This window comes from Schistocerca serialis, chromosome 5 (assembly GCF_023864345.2).
Source record: "Schistocerca serialis cubense isolate TAMUIC-IGC-003099 chromosome 5, iqSchSeri2.2, whole genome shotgun sequence".
NCBI lineage: Eukaryota > Metazoa > Arthropoda > Insecta > Orthoptera > Acrididae > Schistocerca > Schistocerca serialis.
In genome coordinates this window covers 612,395,057-612,414,357 of record NC_064642.1, presented here as the reverse complement: position 1 = coordinate 612,414,357, position 19,301 = coordinate 612,395,057, and the positions used below count along the sequence as shown (strand labels likewise).

The following is a 19,301-nucleotide window of genomic DNA, read 5'->3' as shown; positions in this document are numbered from 1 at the left end:
AATGTTGCTGGGTGACGCTATTGCTGTCACCCCTCTGCTGAACTTAAACAGAATAATAGGTTGGAAATGTTCCGATATCTCTATTTGGCACTCCATTTTCTAGTGTCCACAGCTTCACACATTATCTCCAAATTACAAAATGACAATATGTAAACTCAAATAGCAACAGTGAACTATAAACAAAAAATGACAATAGACAGATAAATCCACAGCAACCGGAACACCAACAGACAAAACAAAATGCTACAAACTTATATACCAACCTAATATGTAAGAAGTTGGACAATGTGTGTGCTGACTTGTTAAACATTAAGTCGTCTACATGGAAGCTATAGTAACAAATCACATAATAGGAACTGGTGGCTGAAGGGTAAATGTTTATTGCTAATGAATGTGATTCCTGCAATGAGAAGTTCTATTGTAGCTGCAACCGCACAGCAGGCAGCGCACACAAACATTTTTTCAAGATATTCTTGACCAGAAAGTAGTCGTTTCCAGGCCTATTTTTACACAAAACATTACATAGCTATGCTGATTAAATGACTAAGGGAGCAATGGCAACTGATGGGTGAATGAACTGAATCATGATGATTCCAGTGTAAATATGATGGAAAGACTGTGAGTAACAAAATTAACGTTACAGAAAGGACTGAAGACGACAGTTTTCTACAATTTGGTTTGCAAGCAGAGTTCTGCATTGGCAGATATATATTTTTAAGATTGATTTTGTGTGTCTTCATTGCTCTGTTTTCTTTTATGGTAAGTTAATTTTCAGGAAGTGGGGCATAGAGTGGGACCTGCATTCGTTTGATTATAATTATTTATTTGTACATTTACGTACGTTTGTATAATGTAAACATAGGGTGAGTCTAGTACGGGATTTTGTATGACCTGGGTCATTGGAATGATCAATTTCTTCCTTAAAGAATGGTGTTAATTTTCTTTTCTTTTCTCTTTAACAGAGTGTTGTTTATGAATGGTTCATTGTCAGTAGAGTCATTATAGAGCCAAGATTTGGCAATGGAACTGGCTTCTGTTCAAATGTTAATTATAATTAAATAAGCTTTTATAGCAATTTTGGTATTCTTTAGGTGGTTGGTTCAGAGACACAGCAGGCATTGTAATTTCTCTTATTGTTAGGAAATGTCAGCTTCGTAAACAAACACAGATAATCGGTTTGTTTCCTAACACACATGGTGACGATGCCAAGGTCAGACTACAAAAATACAGAGTTATCTAAATGGATTATTAGCCTATGTTAATGAGCAGTACAATCTTCAAATGCATCTAATACTCATAAAGGCAATGAGAAGCTAAGAGGCAAGTACTCATACCACCATCTGATTGCTGATTTCAATGTCCAAGTGGCCAAGAATAAGTTGTTATGTCAACATTAATAGAAGTAAATTTCTATCTTGTTGCAGTATTACAGTTACAATTCACAATGTCACCAGACAGCTGATGATGTCCACCCAACGACCTTTTTTGGTGGAATCAGATCTGAAATATACATAGTACCGAGTCATTGCCGATTTAAAGGCAACAATTCGTACTCAATCTTTTATACCTGCCCAACATGCCTGATGGTGTGTTCAGAGGTGGTACATCTTTGACACACTGGAATGGCTGTCACAGACCCAAGATCCTAGTTCAGAAGGGGTCCTTAATGAGTTTCATCATATGTTTTGTAACTCATCACCCACAATATGATCCACAGGCATTCTTCTTCCACTGCTTCAAAAGCTTGCTTATAGTACACAAAGTGAAGATAAGTTTGAATATCTTAACACTCTGCCATTCTTCAAAATTTTCCGGATGCTGAGAATCTATTCTTTGGTATTCTGCCTTGGCGCAAACCTACTTTATTTTTACAGCATCTGAATATCTTTTAGCCACTCACTGAAGCAATACTTTTGCTGACATGTCAGATCAGTGAAACAATTCTGCAACTGCTGTAGCCTGTGGATGAGCACATGGATTTTTTTTTTTTTAAAAAAAGCAGCTGGGTGCAAAGCCTGATCCACACCACTCGTCAGGCCACCTCACTATGATCTGAACATTCTTATGCAGGTCTAAGAGATAGACCACTGCTGCTTCCAACTTTCAGCATATCAGTCACAATTTAATCACAGCCAAATACCTTGTCCTGTTACTGGTACCCCACTGCTTGCTCCATTAATGAACTGATTTGAAATCTCTTGCCAATTAGTGGGCCATCTGGAAATTTTTGTTTATATGCTGCATACGCACAATCTGCAATGCTTTTTGGGACAGCTTTCTTCAACCAATTCATACTGCAGGTGACTTACACCCCTGTTTCAAATTTCCTTGCCAGCTATCTTGCCGATTAAAAGCTATCATGGCTCATAACATGTTGCCTATTTCAGTGCCGATATTTTTGAAGCACATGTTCTTGTTTCTCTGAGATTTCTTTAGTTTTCTAGTTCATTGCTTCAAATCTCTCTTCCATGCTCCACCTGCTTATCCATTTCGAATTTAGTTCCTGCATTTCCTTTTCCAAGGTGTCATCCATCACTGAACGCTTCTCAGTTGATTTCATGATTAGTTTATGCATCTCTTTCTGATCACCTATTTGATCTTGTGTTGGCTTTGTCACCTTTGGTATTTGTGTAGTTGCATTATTACTTAAATGCTAAATATAATGGACACTAACAAAATACGAAATTGTTTGCCTGTAATTATACCACTGCTTGAACTCACTGTTTTAAAATCGTCAAAACTGTCACAACATTCAACTACATGTTTCGTGATCAATCAATTATGGAATTAATAAAAATAATGCCAGATAAACCACACTAAATAATACATAATCTGAGGAATGTTGTCCACAATTAGTACAATTATTTAAAACTATTAAATCAAACATCTGACACAGATGTGGTCCATTACATTTTGCCAACCCAGTATAAAACATCTCAGAGTTGTACAACAACATTTTACAGTCACTAACTGAGTATCTATAAAAATATGTGGTATATAATGTTCTTACCTGTTTTAGTAATAGGCAACCAGTTTTCTCTTGGCTTAATTAACAATGGCTGTTTTATATATGTTCGCCCATGACCTCTCCTCCTACTGAACAAAAATCTCGAGTGTAAAAGATACCACAAAATGCACAGAATTTTATTTAACAAACATTCATATATACCGACTGACTATTTGGACTGAACCTAGCAACAATTGCAAGAAACTGCAGTAACTTATCCAGGCATCCTTTGCAACTGTTAGAAAAGTATGCAACCACACACACACACGTTTTCTATTATTACAATGAAAGAGACGTCAACTGCAATTACTCACTACATTTTTTTCCTTAACAAACAACTGGGGATTTGTTTTAATACATTTGGTTGTAAGATAAACAATGTATTTCCCAATATAGTCATTTTAACATAATTTCATAACAAGTTATGTACATGACTAACATGGTCTGGTCTGGTCTCCACGAGTCTGTTCCTCTGAACATTGGTTTGGTGAGTCTGGGAAGTTTCCAGCAAGTGTTGAACTTAGTTTCACGGTGGCAATCCAGAGTGTGAGCAGCGCATGGGTACTTAAGATAATTTCATGATACTTTCAAGCGATACTTTCGCAACTAGAGACCTGTAACTTGACGCAAGTGTTAGTTTATTTCATGGTTTTGTTTTGTTTTATGGCTCAAAAACAACTAGGGTCATACATGCCCATGTCAAAAGTGTAGAACACAGAGACAAAGAGAGGAGTTAAAAACAACTACACATCAATCCCAATCAACGGAAAAGAAGACAGCTAAAAACACGGACATGGAGAAAGATCTATAAACTATGCCATAGAGAAACAGAGGTCCAGAACTAAAAATTAAATGGCTTTCGCCATATTGCTGTGACAGATAAAAAGTAAAACTCAGCCGACAGCCTGCCCATCCTGCCGATAACTCAGATGGACCACACAAATGGGAACATAAGCGGTTAAAAAAAGGCATTCCGTCAGGAAATGGAGGACAGTCAAAAGTTGGGCACAATGTGCACAAGGTGATGAGGGAGCACCATTTAACAAATAATGATGACTAAAGAGACAGTGCACAATACACTACCTAGTTAAAATGATCTCCTTGCAGCGAGAGGAACAGGACTAGGTCATCCACACAGTTAAGAGAGGCTTAATAACCTGGAGCTTGTTCTCATGAAGGGAACGCAGAGATCATCAGAGGGAATATAAGAACTAGCGAGCTGAAGTACAAGGACTGCAGCCTTGGCAGCAGCCTCATTTCCTGTCGGACCAACATGACTGGGAATCCCCATGAACACCACAGTGATTCCATCATTAGCAAGCAAGTGACAGCTTTCCTGTACCTGTTGCACTAAGGGATGGACAATGAGCAGCACACACATTTGAAGGGCACAGAGAGTCGGAGCAGATAACACAATTGAAAAGCCTGTGTCGCTGAATCTAACTGTGTGGCCTGATACAGGGCAAAGAGCTGTGCTGTAATTTTTTAGCTGTAATCTGGAAGCAATACTGAAAAACATTGGTGCCAATGACAAAGGCACACCCACCACCATGGTCAGTTCGAGAGTCATCAGTGTACATACGAAATTCCGTGGGAAGGTAGTGAAACATAAGCCGCAAAAGCAAGACTGGAGTATATTTCTTAGGAAGTGAATGAAGGCAAAGGTGAACACGGGCCATTACATGAAGCCAAGGTGGTGAAGAGTTCGCACCTTTCAGAAAAGTGGCGGGTAGTATGAAGTTAAGCTGCCAGAGCAAGAGCCAAAAACGAACTCCAGGTGGTAGCAGAGAAGAGGGATGTGCCGCAGTACTGGCAATCAACGAAGTCATCGAAGGAGGAGGCGTAGGATGGGTGGCCATGCATGGCATACGTGCACATCTGCTAAGGAGAAAGTCACAGCGTTAGGACAGTGGTAGTTCGGCAGCTTCTGGCTGGCAGCTTAGTTCAGGATAGTGTAGAAGATGCCAGTGGTCAAACGGATGTCATGACGGTGGATAGCATTGGGACAGCATAAGAGGGACAGACATGCTACACAGATGCATAAACAAAACACCCATACTCTAGTTTTGAATGGATAAGGGACCAGTACCATCGGAAGAGGGTGGTTCGATCTGCACCCCAGGAAGTACCATTGAAGACACATAGGGCATTGAGGGACTGCATACAGCAGGCTGCCAGGTTAAGATACATGGGAGGATCAGGAGTATTTCCTATCGAGCATGAGCCCCAGGAACTTCATAGTCTCAATGAATGGAAGAGCAGCAGGCCCATGATATAAAGATGGTGGAAGAAACCAATTGCCTGCCAGAAATTCATACAAACGGATTTGTCAGCGGAAAAATGAAAGCCATTGTTGATGCACCATGAGTAAAGATGATCAAGACATCACTTAAGATGCCGCTCAATGAGAAAAGTCCATGGAGAACAACAATAGTTAGCAAAATCGTCAACGAAGAGGGAGCCAGAGATGCCCAGCAGGAGACAGGCCATTACAGGGTTAATTGCGATAGCAAAGAGGACAACGCTCAGGACAGAACCCAGAGGCACACAGTTTTCATGGATATAGGTGTCCTACATGGCAGGACCCACACGGACCTTGAAAACTCGGTCTTTTAAAAATGCCTGAAGGAAATGGGGTGGGCGGCCATGGAAGCTCCACCCGTAGGAAGTACAGAGGATACCAGTCTTTCGGCAAGTGTCGTAGGCTTCCTCCAAATCGAAAACACAGCCACAGTCTGGGATTACTACAGAAAGCCATTCACGACATGGGTGGACAAAGTGATGAGCGGTCAACTGCAGAATGCTGCGCTCGATATCTACACTGCGCAGTGGTTAGTAAATTGCCAGACTAGTCACCATACAAGCCAGGCATAAATCATACATTCGATCACCTTACAAACATAGCTGATGAGAGAAACGGGGCAGTAGCTAGAAGGAAGGTGTTTGTCCTTAGCAGGCTTAGGTATGGGTATGACAGTGGCTTCACACCAGTGTCTGGGAGATATGCCCTCTGCCCAAATGCGGTTATACATATTAAACAGAAAGGCTTTGCCTGCAGGAGAAAGGTGCTGCAACATGTGAATGTTAACAGTGTCACGCTGGGGCAAAGGAGCTGGATGAAGTGAGAGCACGCTCTAGCTTCCTCATAGTAAAGGCGGCATTGTAGCACTTAAGATTCTGAGCAGAGAAGGATATAGCTGAGCCTCCTCCGCTTGTTTCCAATGGAGAAAGGCAGGGTGACACTGGAAGGACCTCAAAATCTCTGCAAAATGGAGGCCTAAGGTGTTGGATATAGCAACAGGGTCCACAATGACAACATCTGCTACTGTCAGCCTGAAAATTGGGAAACGGATCTTGGTCACAGAGAGTCGTTGGAGGTTGGCCCACATGATAAAAGAACTAGTGAATAAAATCCAGCTAGCTTTTTTCCTATCCCGAAGAATGCGACGACACTGTGCACGCGTCTGTTTATAACGAATGCAGTCTGTCATCGTAGGATGTTGGTTAAAAATACGGAGAGTACGTCCCCATGCACGAACTGGATTGTGGCACGTGTCAGTCCACCAAGGGAACGGGAGGAACGGAATGTTCTGCGGCAGTAAGGCTAATGTCTGTAAGATATTCTACCTGGTCATCACAACTGAGGAAATGTTGATCACTGAAGCTGCAAGGGAGTAAAGCCTCCAGTCCACCTTAGTAAGCTGCCATTTGGGTGTGCACAGAGGTGAGGTAAGAGTCCACAAATGGATAGCACACACGAAATGATCGCTCGAGTGTGTGTTAGAGAGGATGGACCACTTGAGACAATGGGCAAGCTGGGCAGTGCAGAAGGATAGGTCTAAATGGGAATAGGTGTGCGTGGAGGCTGCAAGGAAAGTGTATGCTCCTGTGTTAAGGCAGAAGTGATTAAGTTGATTAAGGATGTCAGCCAAGAGGGCACCTCTCAGACAGGTTCTGGGAGAACCACAAAGGTGATGGTGCATATTAATGTCACCAAGCAGCAGAAAGGGGTGGGATATCTGCCCTGCCCAATAAGCTGGAGGAACTCTGCCCTGCTGAAATCTAATGACGGAGGATGTAAACAGTACAAAGGGAAAAGGTAAAGTCAGGAAGGAAAAGGGAAACTGAAGCAGCTTGAAGGCTGGTAGTCAGGGAGATGGGTTGGCTATGATATCATCCTGTATGAGGAGCGCAACTCCCCCATCAGATGGAATGCCAACCTCGAAGTGGGGGTGGGGGGCGTGGGGTGGGGGGGGGGGATGTTCAAAACGGACCGGGAAAGAGAGATCAAAACAGTCGTGAGGACGCAATTTTGTTTCCTGAAGGCAGAGAACAAGTGGACGCTGCGATTCTAAGAGCAGCCGTTGGATCAAAGGCCGCAAACATTCCATTGGAGGAGAGTCATGAGTGTTGGCATTCTTTTGCTGTTGGCCTGCAGAGTCCAGGGCAGAAAAACGGTTGGTGGTGTGCACTGATGACACAGAGGGTGGCTGGATAAGGGTGTCATGTGATGACACCTATGAGGACCTTTGAGTTGGCAAAGGAGACCGTTTGCCTTTGTTTTACTTCTTCGAGCCTCTCCAGTTAGCAGAGGAAGACTCAAGTGTTGGTTGGTTGGAAGGACGTAGGAAGTCTTCAGGGGAGCACTCCTCCTTTCCTTTCTGGCCTACTGTTGTGTAGGAGGTGACTTCACCCCATGAGGCAAGAGTTTGGTGGCATGTTGCACAGCTGGATGAGGACGCTACTATGACATCCGGCGATTTCACAAAAGCAGTGTTAAATTTGAAGTCGCATGTCTGTGGGGCCACGTCCTTCCTGGAGCGAGATGTAGCAAGAACACTACTGTGGGTGCCTGACGGTAGAACACAGGGTTTCGACAAGCCAACAATTTGCGAGCGACCGGTTAAGGCACTTTTTCCTTCACCCGTGGATAGCCCGCTCATCAAGATACACAGGACAATCGCAGGAGGAGGCAGCATGGTCGTCACTGCAGTTGATGCAGAGAGAAGAAGGAGGCGGACAATCGCCCTCGTGAGCATTCCTACCACAGGTTACACATTTGTTGGGTGTCGACAGGGCTCTCAAGTGTGGCTGTAATGATGACACTGGTAGCAGCGCATTGGGTTAGGAATATATGGCCTGACTGATGACTCCATAACCTGTGTTGATCTTTGATGGAAGAACCACTCTATCAAAAGTGAGAAAGAGAGTGCATGTGGGCACAAAGGAGGCGCCTACTTTTTTCATCACCCAATGGTTGGCAATGACACCCTGATCAGAGAGGTATGTTCACATTTCTGCCTTGGTCAGACCATCAAGCAGCCTAGTGTAAATAACACCATGGGAAGAATTCAGTGTTCGATGGGCCTCGACACGAACAGGATAGCCATGGAGGAGTGTAGCTGCAAGCAGTTGTTGTGCTTGAGAATCAGAGGTAGTCTCCTAAAGCAATTCAGAGTGTCAGCTTTTGCATAAACACCTTTCTGAATAATAAACAGATTTAAAGTAGCGAAGGACTGAGCGTCTTCAGTACGTGAAAACATGAGGAACCTTGGTGCAGTTGGGAGGGGTCTTTGAATCATTAGCTTTAGTGAAAATGGTCACTGTTATTTATACCCTCGCACTGACACTGAGTTAAACTCGCACACTTCCAACTTCCAAAAACATACTCAAAACCATAAACTTAGTGTTCATTACGTATATTACATCTCAGTTTGTACATATTTTTCACCAGCTTTCTAGTGCTGATTGCAGCTTTTATGTAACTCAAATGGTTGGATCACAAATAATGCTTTTGTCACAGCAGACACTAGTTTGTGTCATTATGCTATCAGTAAAAATATATAACTAAACCAATTACCCCCATCCATCCCTAATAATATCTCTCTATTAATGCTGCTGCTACTTTCAATATTTCCTATTTTATACATGGGATAATTCAACTTTTATGCTTGGATTATACATTCTGATCTGTAATTTAAAATACATGATAGTCACAAATAATAGACTTTAACAATCCAATAGCACTCACTTAGACCTCTCCATAAACACTATATTTGTAAGGATTGCTTACAGTATTACTGAGATAATTTTTGAAGGTAGTTTTATAAATAAATTATTTAAAATTAAATAAATTAGAAACTGCACTTTAAAGTGACGACACGTCTACACCCATGCACTCTTTAAAATTTTGACTTTGTAACCATGTTAGTGGCTTATCTGTCAACAGTTGGGTTTAGTTTTTATTTGGTACTTCCTCTGCTCAGTCAATTCGGCCATGGTGGATACTCTTCTAGGCTCATGTTAATGGCCAGACTTTTCCCACCACACAGCCTGAGCCTCAGGCTAGCTGACCTGCACTCTAGATTTCTCATACTCAGAGCTACCAATCGCCACACCTCAAAGGGTGCCAACACCTACTGAGGACACCGCAAAGCTAGTGCAGCCCAGCTTGGTCTCCACTGCTATCAAAATATGCCCTCATGGCTGTGACAACACTCGCTGATTCAGCTGCTAATGTTACAATAGGAAGTGCGTGAATGACGGTGTCTTGTAACCGCTTCCGGGATGTACTGTCTCAGACTTGGTAACCCATGCACAAGTAGACTCATGCAAATGGGACCCCCTGATCTCATGCCCCATGCACTCAACCTTGGTATTAAGCAATGTGGAATTTGTCACCTTCAGGAACTTCTCATTATCCATAAAAGGTTTATTTGTGCTCCTGCACTGGAGCTACATGAAAACTGCATGGCTCATCAACACATCTAATGTTCTCCAGCTTACATTACTGTGTCCTTCCACAAAATCTTGAGAGCAAATAACGCCGTCAAGCCAACCCATGTGTAATCCCTCTCCCTTACCCCTAAACATACAAACATTTTTTTACATGTAGCATAATACTGCAGGGGAGTCCATACTGAAGTTACACTTGATAAGCATGACAAAGTGTATGATTTACAAAGCACAAAACCATGGATTGAAGTACAAATGTTCTCTATGGAAGTGTGTAAAGTGCTTCATAATGTCTACAAGATTAGAATGATGGCCAACATTGACAAATTTCATTCTTAACTTTCACTTCTCTCCAATCATTGTGAATTGTGATTTATTAGTCTCAAAACATACACTTGCAAATCATGTAATTATGGTACAGGAGACGTGTCAAAAATTACAAACTAGAATCAAATATTAATTTTTTAAACTATATTTAGTCTATGTAGCAGTATCTATATTTTCTTATTTTCCAGCATAGTAAATATCTTTCTTGATAATGGACAATTTTTTTTCCCCCACATCATATACTAATTTGCGGTTGGATTCTGCTCAAATTATCAGTTCATCTTCCATGAACTCTTCTAATGAGTAATAACATTTGTGTATAAGAATTTCATGTAAGTTCTTTTTTAGTATCCCTAGTACCATGTTTAGAATGTTTTTGCCTTTAAGTTTGTTGTAGACTTTCATGCCCATATATTGTGGGGACTGAGCATATAATTTCAATCTATGGGCAGGAAGCATAAAATTATCTCTATTCCTTGTACTGTATCGATGATCAAATTGGTTTCTAATGAACAATTCCGGTTTGCTGCATAAAAATATCATTAGCTCGTATATGTATAGGGAGGGGGACAATCAAAAGTTTTAGTTTCTGTAATAATGGACGATATGATTCTCTTTGCTGTGCAGTGCACATATTTTTGATAATTTTCTTCTGGAGCTTCAGTACACGAGATATATTATTGGAGCTCCCCCAGAAAATAATGCCATATCTTATCACTGATTCAAAGTAACTTAGATATGCTACTTTGCGAGTGGACATGTTAGTAGCACTTGATAATATATGCATGGCATATGCAAAGCTACCCAGATTGCTGCACAGGTACTCAATAGGTGTGTTTCAGTTTAAATTCTTATCAAGGTGTAGACCTAGAAATTTGGCAGAATGCACTTCTGTTAATTCTTCACTTTTATGATTTATACTAATTTCCTGGTCTCTTGACTGTTTGGTTCTGAATTCAATCAGGTTTGTTTTTCATATGTTAAGCTTCAGACCATTTAGCTGGAACCATGACTCTAGCCTGTCTAATGTACCAGTGACTAGCAGGAATCGTTTCTGTTTCTTTGCTTTCTATCAAGACAGATATGTCATCAGCAAACAGGACGGATGGTGAATTTATGTTTAACGGTAAGTCGTTGACAGACAATAGAAAGAGAATTGGACCGAGGATCGAACCTTACGAGACACCCTGTGTTATTGTTTTCCAGTTTGAATGGTAGTTTACACCATTTGAGGAGGTGATTGTTATTTGTTTTCTATTAGATAAGTAAGAAGTAAGCCATTGAAGTACTGCACCCTTAATCCCATATTTTTCTAGTTTGTGGATTAGCAAGGAATGATTTACGGAATCGAAAGCCTTCGTCAGGTCACAGAAAATACCGGCTACTTTACTTTTTTTGTCTAGAGCTGTGCTAATTTTATCTATGAAATTATTTATGACATGTGTTGTATTTTTCCACTGCTGGAAGCCAAACTGATTGCACAAAATAATCCCCTGTGATACAATAAAGTTTTGGATTTGTATAGCAGCTACTTTCTCAAAATTTTTGACAGCACTGGAAGGAGGGAGATAGGACGATAATTCCCCATATCTTCTCTTGACCATTTCTTAAAAAGTGGTTTTATTTCCGCATATTTTAATGATTCTGGAAAACAACCTTCTTCAAATGATTTGTTGATTAATTCAACTAGTGGAGGACTTACTATTTTGTACATCAATTTAATTACTTTCGCATTCTGCCATCAGATCATACTTTTAAGAAAAAGCCATCAAGCCAGGAGAAAATGTATACCTACATTTTTGTATTTCACTTAGTGAAAAATATTCTTCACCTTTAAATCGAATACCACAAAGGAAAAGGGATAATTCAAAATATTCTTTTTCTTTTGTAAAATAAGATAAATTGTTTCTTTGTTATTTTTTGATTTTGTAACAGCTATTCTTTATCTTTTCTTTCGAATTTAAAATAAACCACCAAATTTTCCAAGGTTCTGAGCAAAATATTTGACAAAACTGAACTTTTAAGTGATAAAACTGATAAAATAATCAGGCCCAGACAACAACATTTAAAAACAGGTCAAGTTAATTCTATTTTTTAAGCTGCACTACTTACAGTAGGCTTAATCTATAACATTAACACTTTTTTCTGGATAGAACACACACATTCATCTGAAAGTGTGGTTAAGTTCAGCCACTTGATGTTACAAGGGACTCAACAATAGCAAGTAAACCAGGAAATGGAATTGGACAAATATCCTCTCATTTCAGCCAATGGAATTAGGGCGAAGGTCCTGAAGATTACACAAATTACAGAGTAACATCATCTGTTGTACTTAGTTCAGTAGTTATCCCAAACTACAACAGACTGGAATACTTACAAGCTACACATCTTTATGGCAATAAATTTTCTTCTATCACAAAGGATATAAATTTATTCCTTAAATTATAGTTCATTACTGATCCTCCCTGCTTCTAAGTCCCTTTAAAAAAATCTAATGGTTTAAAGTTGGGGAAAGTTCTGTCTCCAGGAACCGTTTGAAGTTTTGCAAACATTCTGTGAGATCGGAATGTGTGTGATTCAGACTCTTCAGAAATAGAACACAACTCAACTTTGATAATGCTACAAAACTAAAAAGAAGCTGATGCAAATAATATAAGATTAGCTAGAAGTGTTTGTTGGGATACCAATGATTACTCCAAATTTTTATATCAGCTTTTGTTTTATAAGGAAAGACATATACAATGTAGTAACCTGAAAACCTGTATTACCCAGTTTAGCATAAAATACTGTATAATTGAACTTGAATTAAACACTATAGAGGTTTTTTAGCCCTCGAGTGGGCACATCCTTTTTTATAACCTGAGTGGATGCATAAACTACTTTTTAAACAGTAAAAAATAGACGTGTTTATGTTACCAAGGTAAACATGCATGATCAAAGTCACAGTTTAATCTTCGTTTAATTAAACAATGATAAAAGAAAATTACATTATGCAAGCTAAACTGTTGTTTCATTAAACAATATTAAAATAAACATTCATGTATCACTCTGTTGCTGCATAGAAGTATTACTCCACAGTAATGAAACAGTTGCATCAGATCCCAGCCAACCACCACTTCTTTTGCTAATTATCTCATAGAGAACTGCCTCATTGTGGGATTGTGCAGCTGGCCCTATATCTGGATAAATTTTTTCCTCATCTAGCTCACTGTTTATTTTACATTACTGTTGCTCACCTGGGCGTATGACAGCACAACTTAGCATGTGTTAGTCGAAGCAATAATGAAGGAATAAGTACAGGCTCACAATAGTAAAACAACAATGGAATGGTACAAAAGACAACGTTATTTGTGGTTTGCATATTTTATGCACAGGCGCCCCTGCTTGAGGATTAAACACAAAACATTAAAAATGTTAATTACTGAACATTCATAAATGTCATTCCATTACAAGGCTAATCTGACAAAAATTGAATTAACCTATTTCTGTTCCTTTAGTCAGTAGTTCCTTGTCACTCATAATTCCATAAAAAAATTCTTAACAATTGTGAGTAATAAGGAGTGATTTGTAGATACTCAACTTTAAGTAAGACAACTTCTCAACAAAGATCATATTTGTAAAACTTTTATTTATGACGAGCGTTTTTGGTAAAATAGAGTTACGATCATCTCATGAATGTGTACATAAAATGTAAAGCACACTAAATTATGAAATAGCATACAATGTCATAAATGTAACACACAGTGTGAATTATTATTAGTCACATCTCGGTAAAGATTAATACAAGTACCCAATTAGAGCTGTAAACATACTCAATATCTTAAATGGCTGGATAGTTGATGTAAGGTGCATTGGCACGTCAAGAGTTAAAACGAGTATTTACAGTATGTTTCGCCAAGTGCGTCCATCCCATATTACAAGTCACGGAGTACATCACTGATACAAGAGTGGTGCCAAGCTGACACACTGCAAAAGTTAGTAGAGAATATGTCAACATTTAATGCCTCTAGAGGCCACTTGTGTATTCCTGCCATCGTCAATTGCAAATTTAGGTTAGTGCACAGTCCTTAGCATTTCTGTTTTGCATGTTGGTATTAGCATTCCAACCCGTGGGATTTGTCCCATATTGTGGGACATTTTTTATAAATATTTATCAAGAAGTGACAAAGGTTTTTTTTTTTTTTTTTTTGCAAAAAGTAAGATGAATATGGGATATTTAATTTTTGCCTTTAATACAGTGTAGGAATGCTTATGGTACATATAACAGCAAAGATAAACATTTCATGGAAGTACACAACATGTGCCATCTGCCATTTGTACAAACCAGCACTCAGCATTCACTATGGGCACAATAGGTTTGCTTAGACAACAGTAATACATGTGCACTGTTATACGTATGATTGTCACATACCCTGAAAATACAGTAAAACAGCTCACAGTAGTAATTATACAACACCCGCTGACTGCCATTTTTTCAACCAGTAATCTGTATGTACTCCATTATAGTAGCTATCATTAGTTCAAATTTCCCTTCGTATGCACTAAATTAAACACACCATTATTTACTAATGAGTGAAATGTGTGAAACATTTGTCGAGTTTTCAAATAAACAGTGCCTCTCAGAATGCAAGTGAGATGGGAGGTCAAGACAAGTGGCATGTTACGCTGTAACGTAGCACACAGTTATACGGTATTGTTAGAATTGGTTTAATTTGCCCAGTTCAGTGTCACTCGAAGTTATTACCTGTTGATTGTCACTTGGACTGAGTCTTGTGTGCAAATCTTGATCTTATTAAATAATAATTGTTTCTGAGTGGTTTGTTTTGTACACATTTAAAAATGTCAGACTGCAGTGCAAAGAAATTTAATTCCAGGTGCAGTGTATTAGACCTGGAAAAAAAATACTAGAACTTTCCAAGACTCTTGGCTTCAATTTGACAGATTTAAAGGGTGGTTGCAGGCCGCAGAAGGTGACAAAAGAAAGGCATGGTGTAAAGAGACTAACGTGATTGTTGCTCAAGATAATAGCAAACTCAAAAAACATGCTTCTTGAGTTAAACACATTAAAAATGTTAAAACTGTGCAAAGTAGGAACTGTTGTGGATTACTTTTCGAAAATGTGTAATGAAAGCAAAAATGCAGATAAAGTGAGACAGCTGAAATAAGATTAGCAACTTTTCTCATGGAGAATAATGTTGCTTTTTCAACAGTGGATCACCTTGCTCCTGTGTTAAAAGATGTTTTCCCCGATTCCAAAACTCCTTCAGAGGTGACTTTACGTTGAACAAAGTGTACCAATATAAGTGAAAAATGTTATTACAAAAATCGAAATTGATAAAACAGTTCAGTTACTAAAGGATAACAAATTTTCTATTATGGTGGACGAAAGTGTGGAAATATCAGATAGCAAACATTTGTGCCTTTTAGCCAAATGTGTGTCACCAATTGACAGGCATGTGAAAACACAACGTCTGGAATTGATCCCTTTATATGCCAAAGACTGCTCGGCAAAAGTCCTACTCAGAGCTATGCAGAGTATGTTGAAAAAGAAGGATATTCCAATTACAAATGTAATTGGCATGGCTTGTTATAATGCATCTGTAATATTGGAAAGCCATAATTCTGTAATGACAAAACTTACAAATGTTGTACCAAACTTGATTGTTTCAGCTTTACTTGCCATTCGTCTGCTTTAGTTGTATGCAATGCATGTGAGAAGCTTCCTAGATCCTGCAAAGAGTTAATAAGGTACATGACAAGCTACACATCTGGCAGTGCAAAGCGCTGCACTATTTTACAAGAAGTTTTTGGAATCAAATATAAAAATTATTGGGTATGCGATGGCTTGTTTTACATGCATGTGTTGTTGGCCTCCTAGGAAACTGGGATGTATTTTTGCACTACTGCCAGTTAGCAACTGTTGAAGTAAAGTCTGCAGAAATGATTCTTTGCAATTTAGAAACTTCTTACACTAAAGCTTACATGTTGTTCATAAAGTATGTTTTGGTTTACTTCAACAATTTTAATGCCTTATTCCAAACAAGGAAAATATTTATTCACAAGCTTTCGGAAGATTCTCAGCATCTATTCCAAAACATAGTCAGAACATTATAAACCCTAGTGTCCTCACTGAAATGCACAAGATATATACACTTCAACCATGCCATCATCGCTCATTAGAGTCAGGGTATCTTGGCCCAAATCTGAACATTTATTACAAATTTTTCCTCGAGAATGTTAAAAAATGAAATTTATCAAATAAGATTTAAATGTCTTTATTTCTATATCACAGCAATCTAAGAAATGAAGAAACTTCTACCTATACACAATGTATTTTTTGGAAACTTAAAATTCATAGAGCCAAATAATCCATTAACAGCTGACAGAATGTCCCAGATAAAGGCTGTATCATGTGTTGCATCGAAATTTGGAGGATATGATCTAAATACCTTAGCATTTAAATGGAGAAGTCTTCCACCTGTGCCTGAGGATAGGATGAAGGAATTTTCAGAAATAGACTTGGATTGATTGCAGAGGGAAAGTGGTGTAAAAACAAGGAAAAGGAACAGAACTGGAGGAGAGAATTTAAATTCCATATGTGTTGTGAGATATTCTTTTCAAGTAAAAGGAACACGCCGTTGTTGGGTGGTCTTCAGTCCTGAGACTGGTTTGATGCAACTCTCCATGCTACTATATCCTGTGCAAGCTGCTTCATCTCCGAGTAACTACTGCAACTTACCTCCTCCTGAATCTGCTTAGTGTATTCATCTCTTGGTCTCCCTCTATGATTTTCACCCTCCAAGCTGCCCTCCAATACTAAATTGGTGATCCCTTGATGCCTCAAAATGTGTCCTACTAACCGATCCCTTCTTCTAGTCAAGTTGTGCCACAAATTCCTCTTCTCCCTAATTCTATTCAGTACCTCCTAATTAGTTATGTGATCTACCCATCTAATCTTCAGCATTCTTCTGTAGCACAACATTTCGAAAGCTTCTATACTCTTCTTGTCTAAACTATTAATCATTCATGTTTCACACTCATACATGGCTACACTCCATACAAATACTATTAAAAAGATTTCCTGACACTTAAATCTACACTCGATGTTAACAAATTTCTATTCTTTAGAAACACTTTTCTTGCCATTGCTAGTCTACATGTTATATCCTCTCTACTTCAACAATCATCAGTTATTTTGCTCCCCAAACAGCAGAACTCATCTACTACTTTAAGTATCTCATTTCTTAATCTATTTCCCTTAGCATCAACTGATTTAATTGGACTACATTCAATTATCCTCGTTTTGTTTTGGTTGATATTCATCTTATATCCGCCTTTCAAGACACTGTACATTCCGTTCAACTGCTCTTCCAAGTCCTATGCTGTCTCCGCCAGAATTACAATGTCATCGGCCAATCTCAAAGTTTTTATTTCTTCTCCATAGATTTTAATTCCTACTCCGAATTTTTCCTATGTTTCCTTTACTGCTTGCTCAATATACATATTTAATAACATCGGGAATAGGCTACAACCCTGTCTTACTCCCTTCCCAACCACTGCTTCCCTTTCATGCCCCTCAATTCTTACAACTGCCACCTGGTTCTTGTACAAATTGTAAACAGCCTTCCGCTCCTTGTATTTGACTCCTGTCACCTTCAGAATTTGAGAGAGAGTATTCCCAGTCAACACTGTCAAAAAGCTTTCTCTAAGTCTACAAATGCTAGAAACGTAAGTCTGCCTTTCCTTAATCTATTTTCTAAGATAAGTCTTAGGGTCAGTATTGCCTCACGTGTTAAAACATTTCTACAGAATCTGAACTGATCTTCCCCAAGGTCGGCTTCTACCGGTTTTTCCATTCATCTGTGAGGAATTTGTGTTAGTATTTTGCAGCCATGACTTATTAAGCTGATAATTCGGTAATTTACACATCTGTCAACACATGCTTTTCCTGGGATTGGAATTATTATATTCTTCTTGAAGTCTGAGGGTATTTCGCCCGTCTCATACATCTTGCTCACCAGATGGTAGGTAGAGTTTCGTCAGGGCTGGCTCTCCCATGGCTATCAGTAGTTCTGATGAAATGTTATCTACTCCCAGGGCCTTGTTTTGACTTAGGTCTTTCAGTGCTCTGTCAAATTCTTCACGCAGTATCACATCTCCCATTTCATCTTCATCTACATCCTCTTCCATTTCAATAATATTGTCCTCAAGTACATCAACCTTGTATAGACCCTCTATATACTCCTTCCACCTTTCTGCTTTCCATTCTTTGCTTAGAACTCGTTTTCCATCTGAGCTCTTGATATTCATACAAGTGGTTCTCTGTTTCCCAAAGGTCTCTCTAATTTTCTTGTAGGCAGTATCTATCTTACCCCTAGTGATATATGCCTCTACATCCTTACATTTGTCTTCTGGCCTTCCCTGCTTAGCCATTTTGCACTTCCTGTTGATCTCATTTTTGAGACATTTGTATTCCTTTTCACCTGCTTCATTTACTGAATTTTTGTATTTTCTCTTTTCATCAATTAAATTCAATATCGCTTCCGTTACCCAAGGATTTCTACAAGCCCTCGGCTTTTTACCTACTTGATCCTCTACTGCCTTCACTGTTTCATCTCTCAAAGCTACCCATTCTTCTTCTACTGTATTTCTATCCCCCATTTTCGTCAATCGTCCCCTAATGCTCTCTGAAACACTCTACAACCTCTGGTTCTTTCAGTTTATCCAGGTCCCATCTTCTTAAATTCCCACCTCTTTGCAGTTACTTCAGTTTTACTCTACAGTTCATAAGCAATAGATTGTGGTCAGAGTCTTACAATTTAAAACTTTGTTCCCAAATCTCTGTCTTACCATTATATAATCTATCTGAAACCTTCCAGTGTCTCCAGGCCTCTTTCATATATACTACCTTCTTTCATGATTCTTAAACCAAGTGTTAGCTATGATCAAGTTATGCTCTGTGCAAAATTCTACCAGGTGGCCTCCTTTTTCATTCCTTATCCCCATTCCATATTCACCAACTACTTTTCCTTCTCTTCCTTTTCCTACTATCGAATTCCAGTCATTTTCATCTCCCTTCACTATCTGAATTATTTCGTTTATCTCATCACACATTTCTTCAATCTGTTCATCATCTGCAGAGCTTGGCATATAAACTTGTACTACTGTGGTAGGTATGGGCTTTGTGTCTATCTTGGCTACAATAATGCATTCACTATACTGTTTGTAGTAG

The 19,301-nt window shown here is 39.0% G+C and overlaps 1 protein-coding gene across 1 annotated transcript in view; it reads right to left on the bottom strand.

The window, feature by feature from the left end:
• LOC126482358 (transcription factor 25) overlaps nt 1-19,301 on the bottom strand; it is a 137,004-nt gene that overhangs the window by 64,697 nt on the left and 53,006 nt on the right. The window contains 1 exon segment of the mRNA XM_050106438.1: nt 3,011-3,093. Coding sequence (XP_049962395.1) covers nt 3,011-3,093 — 83 coding nt within the window.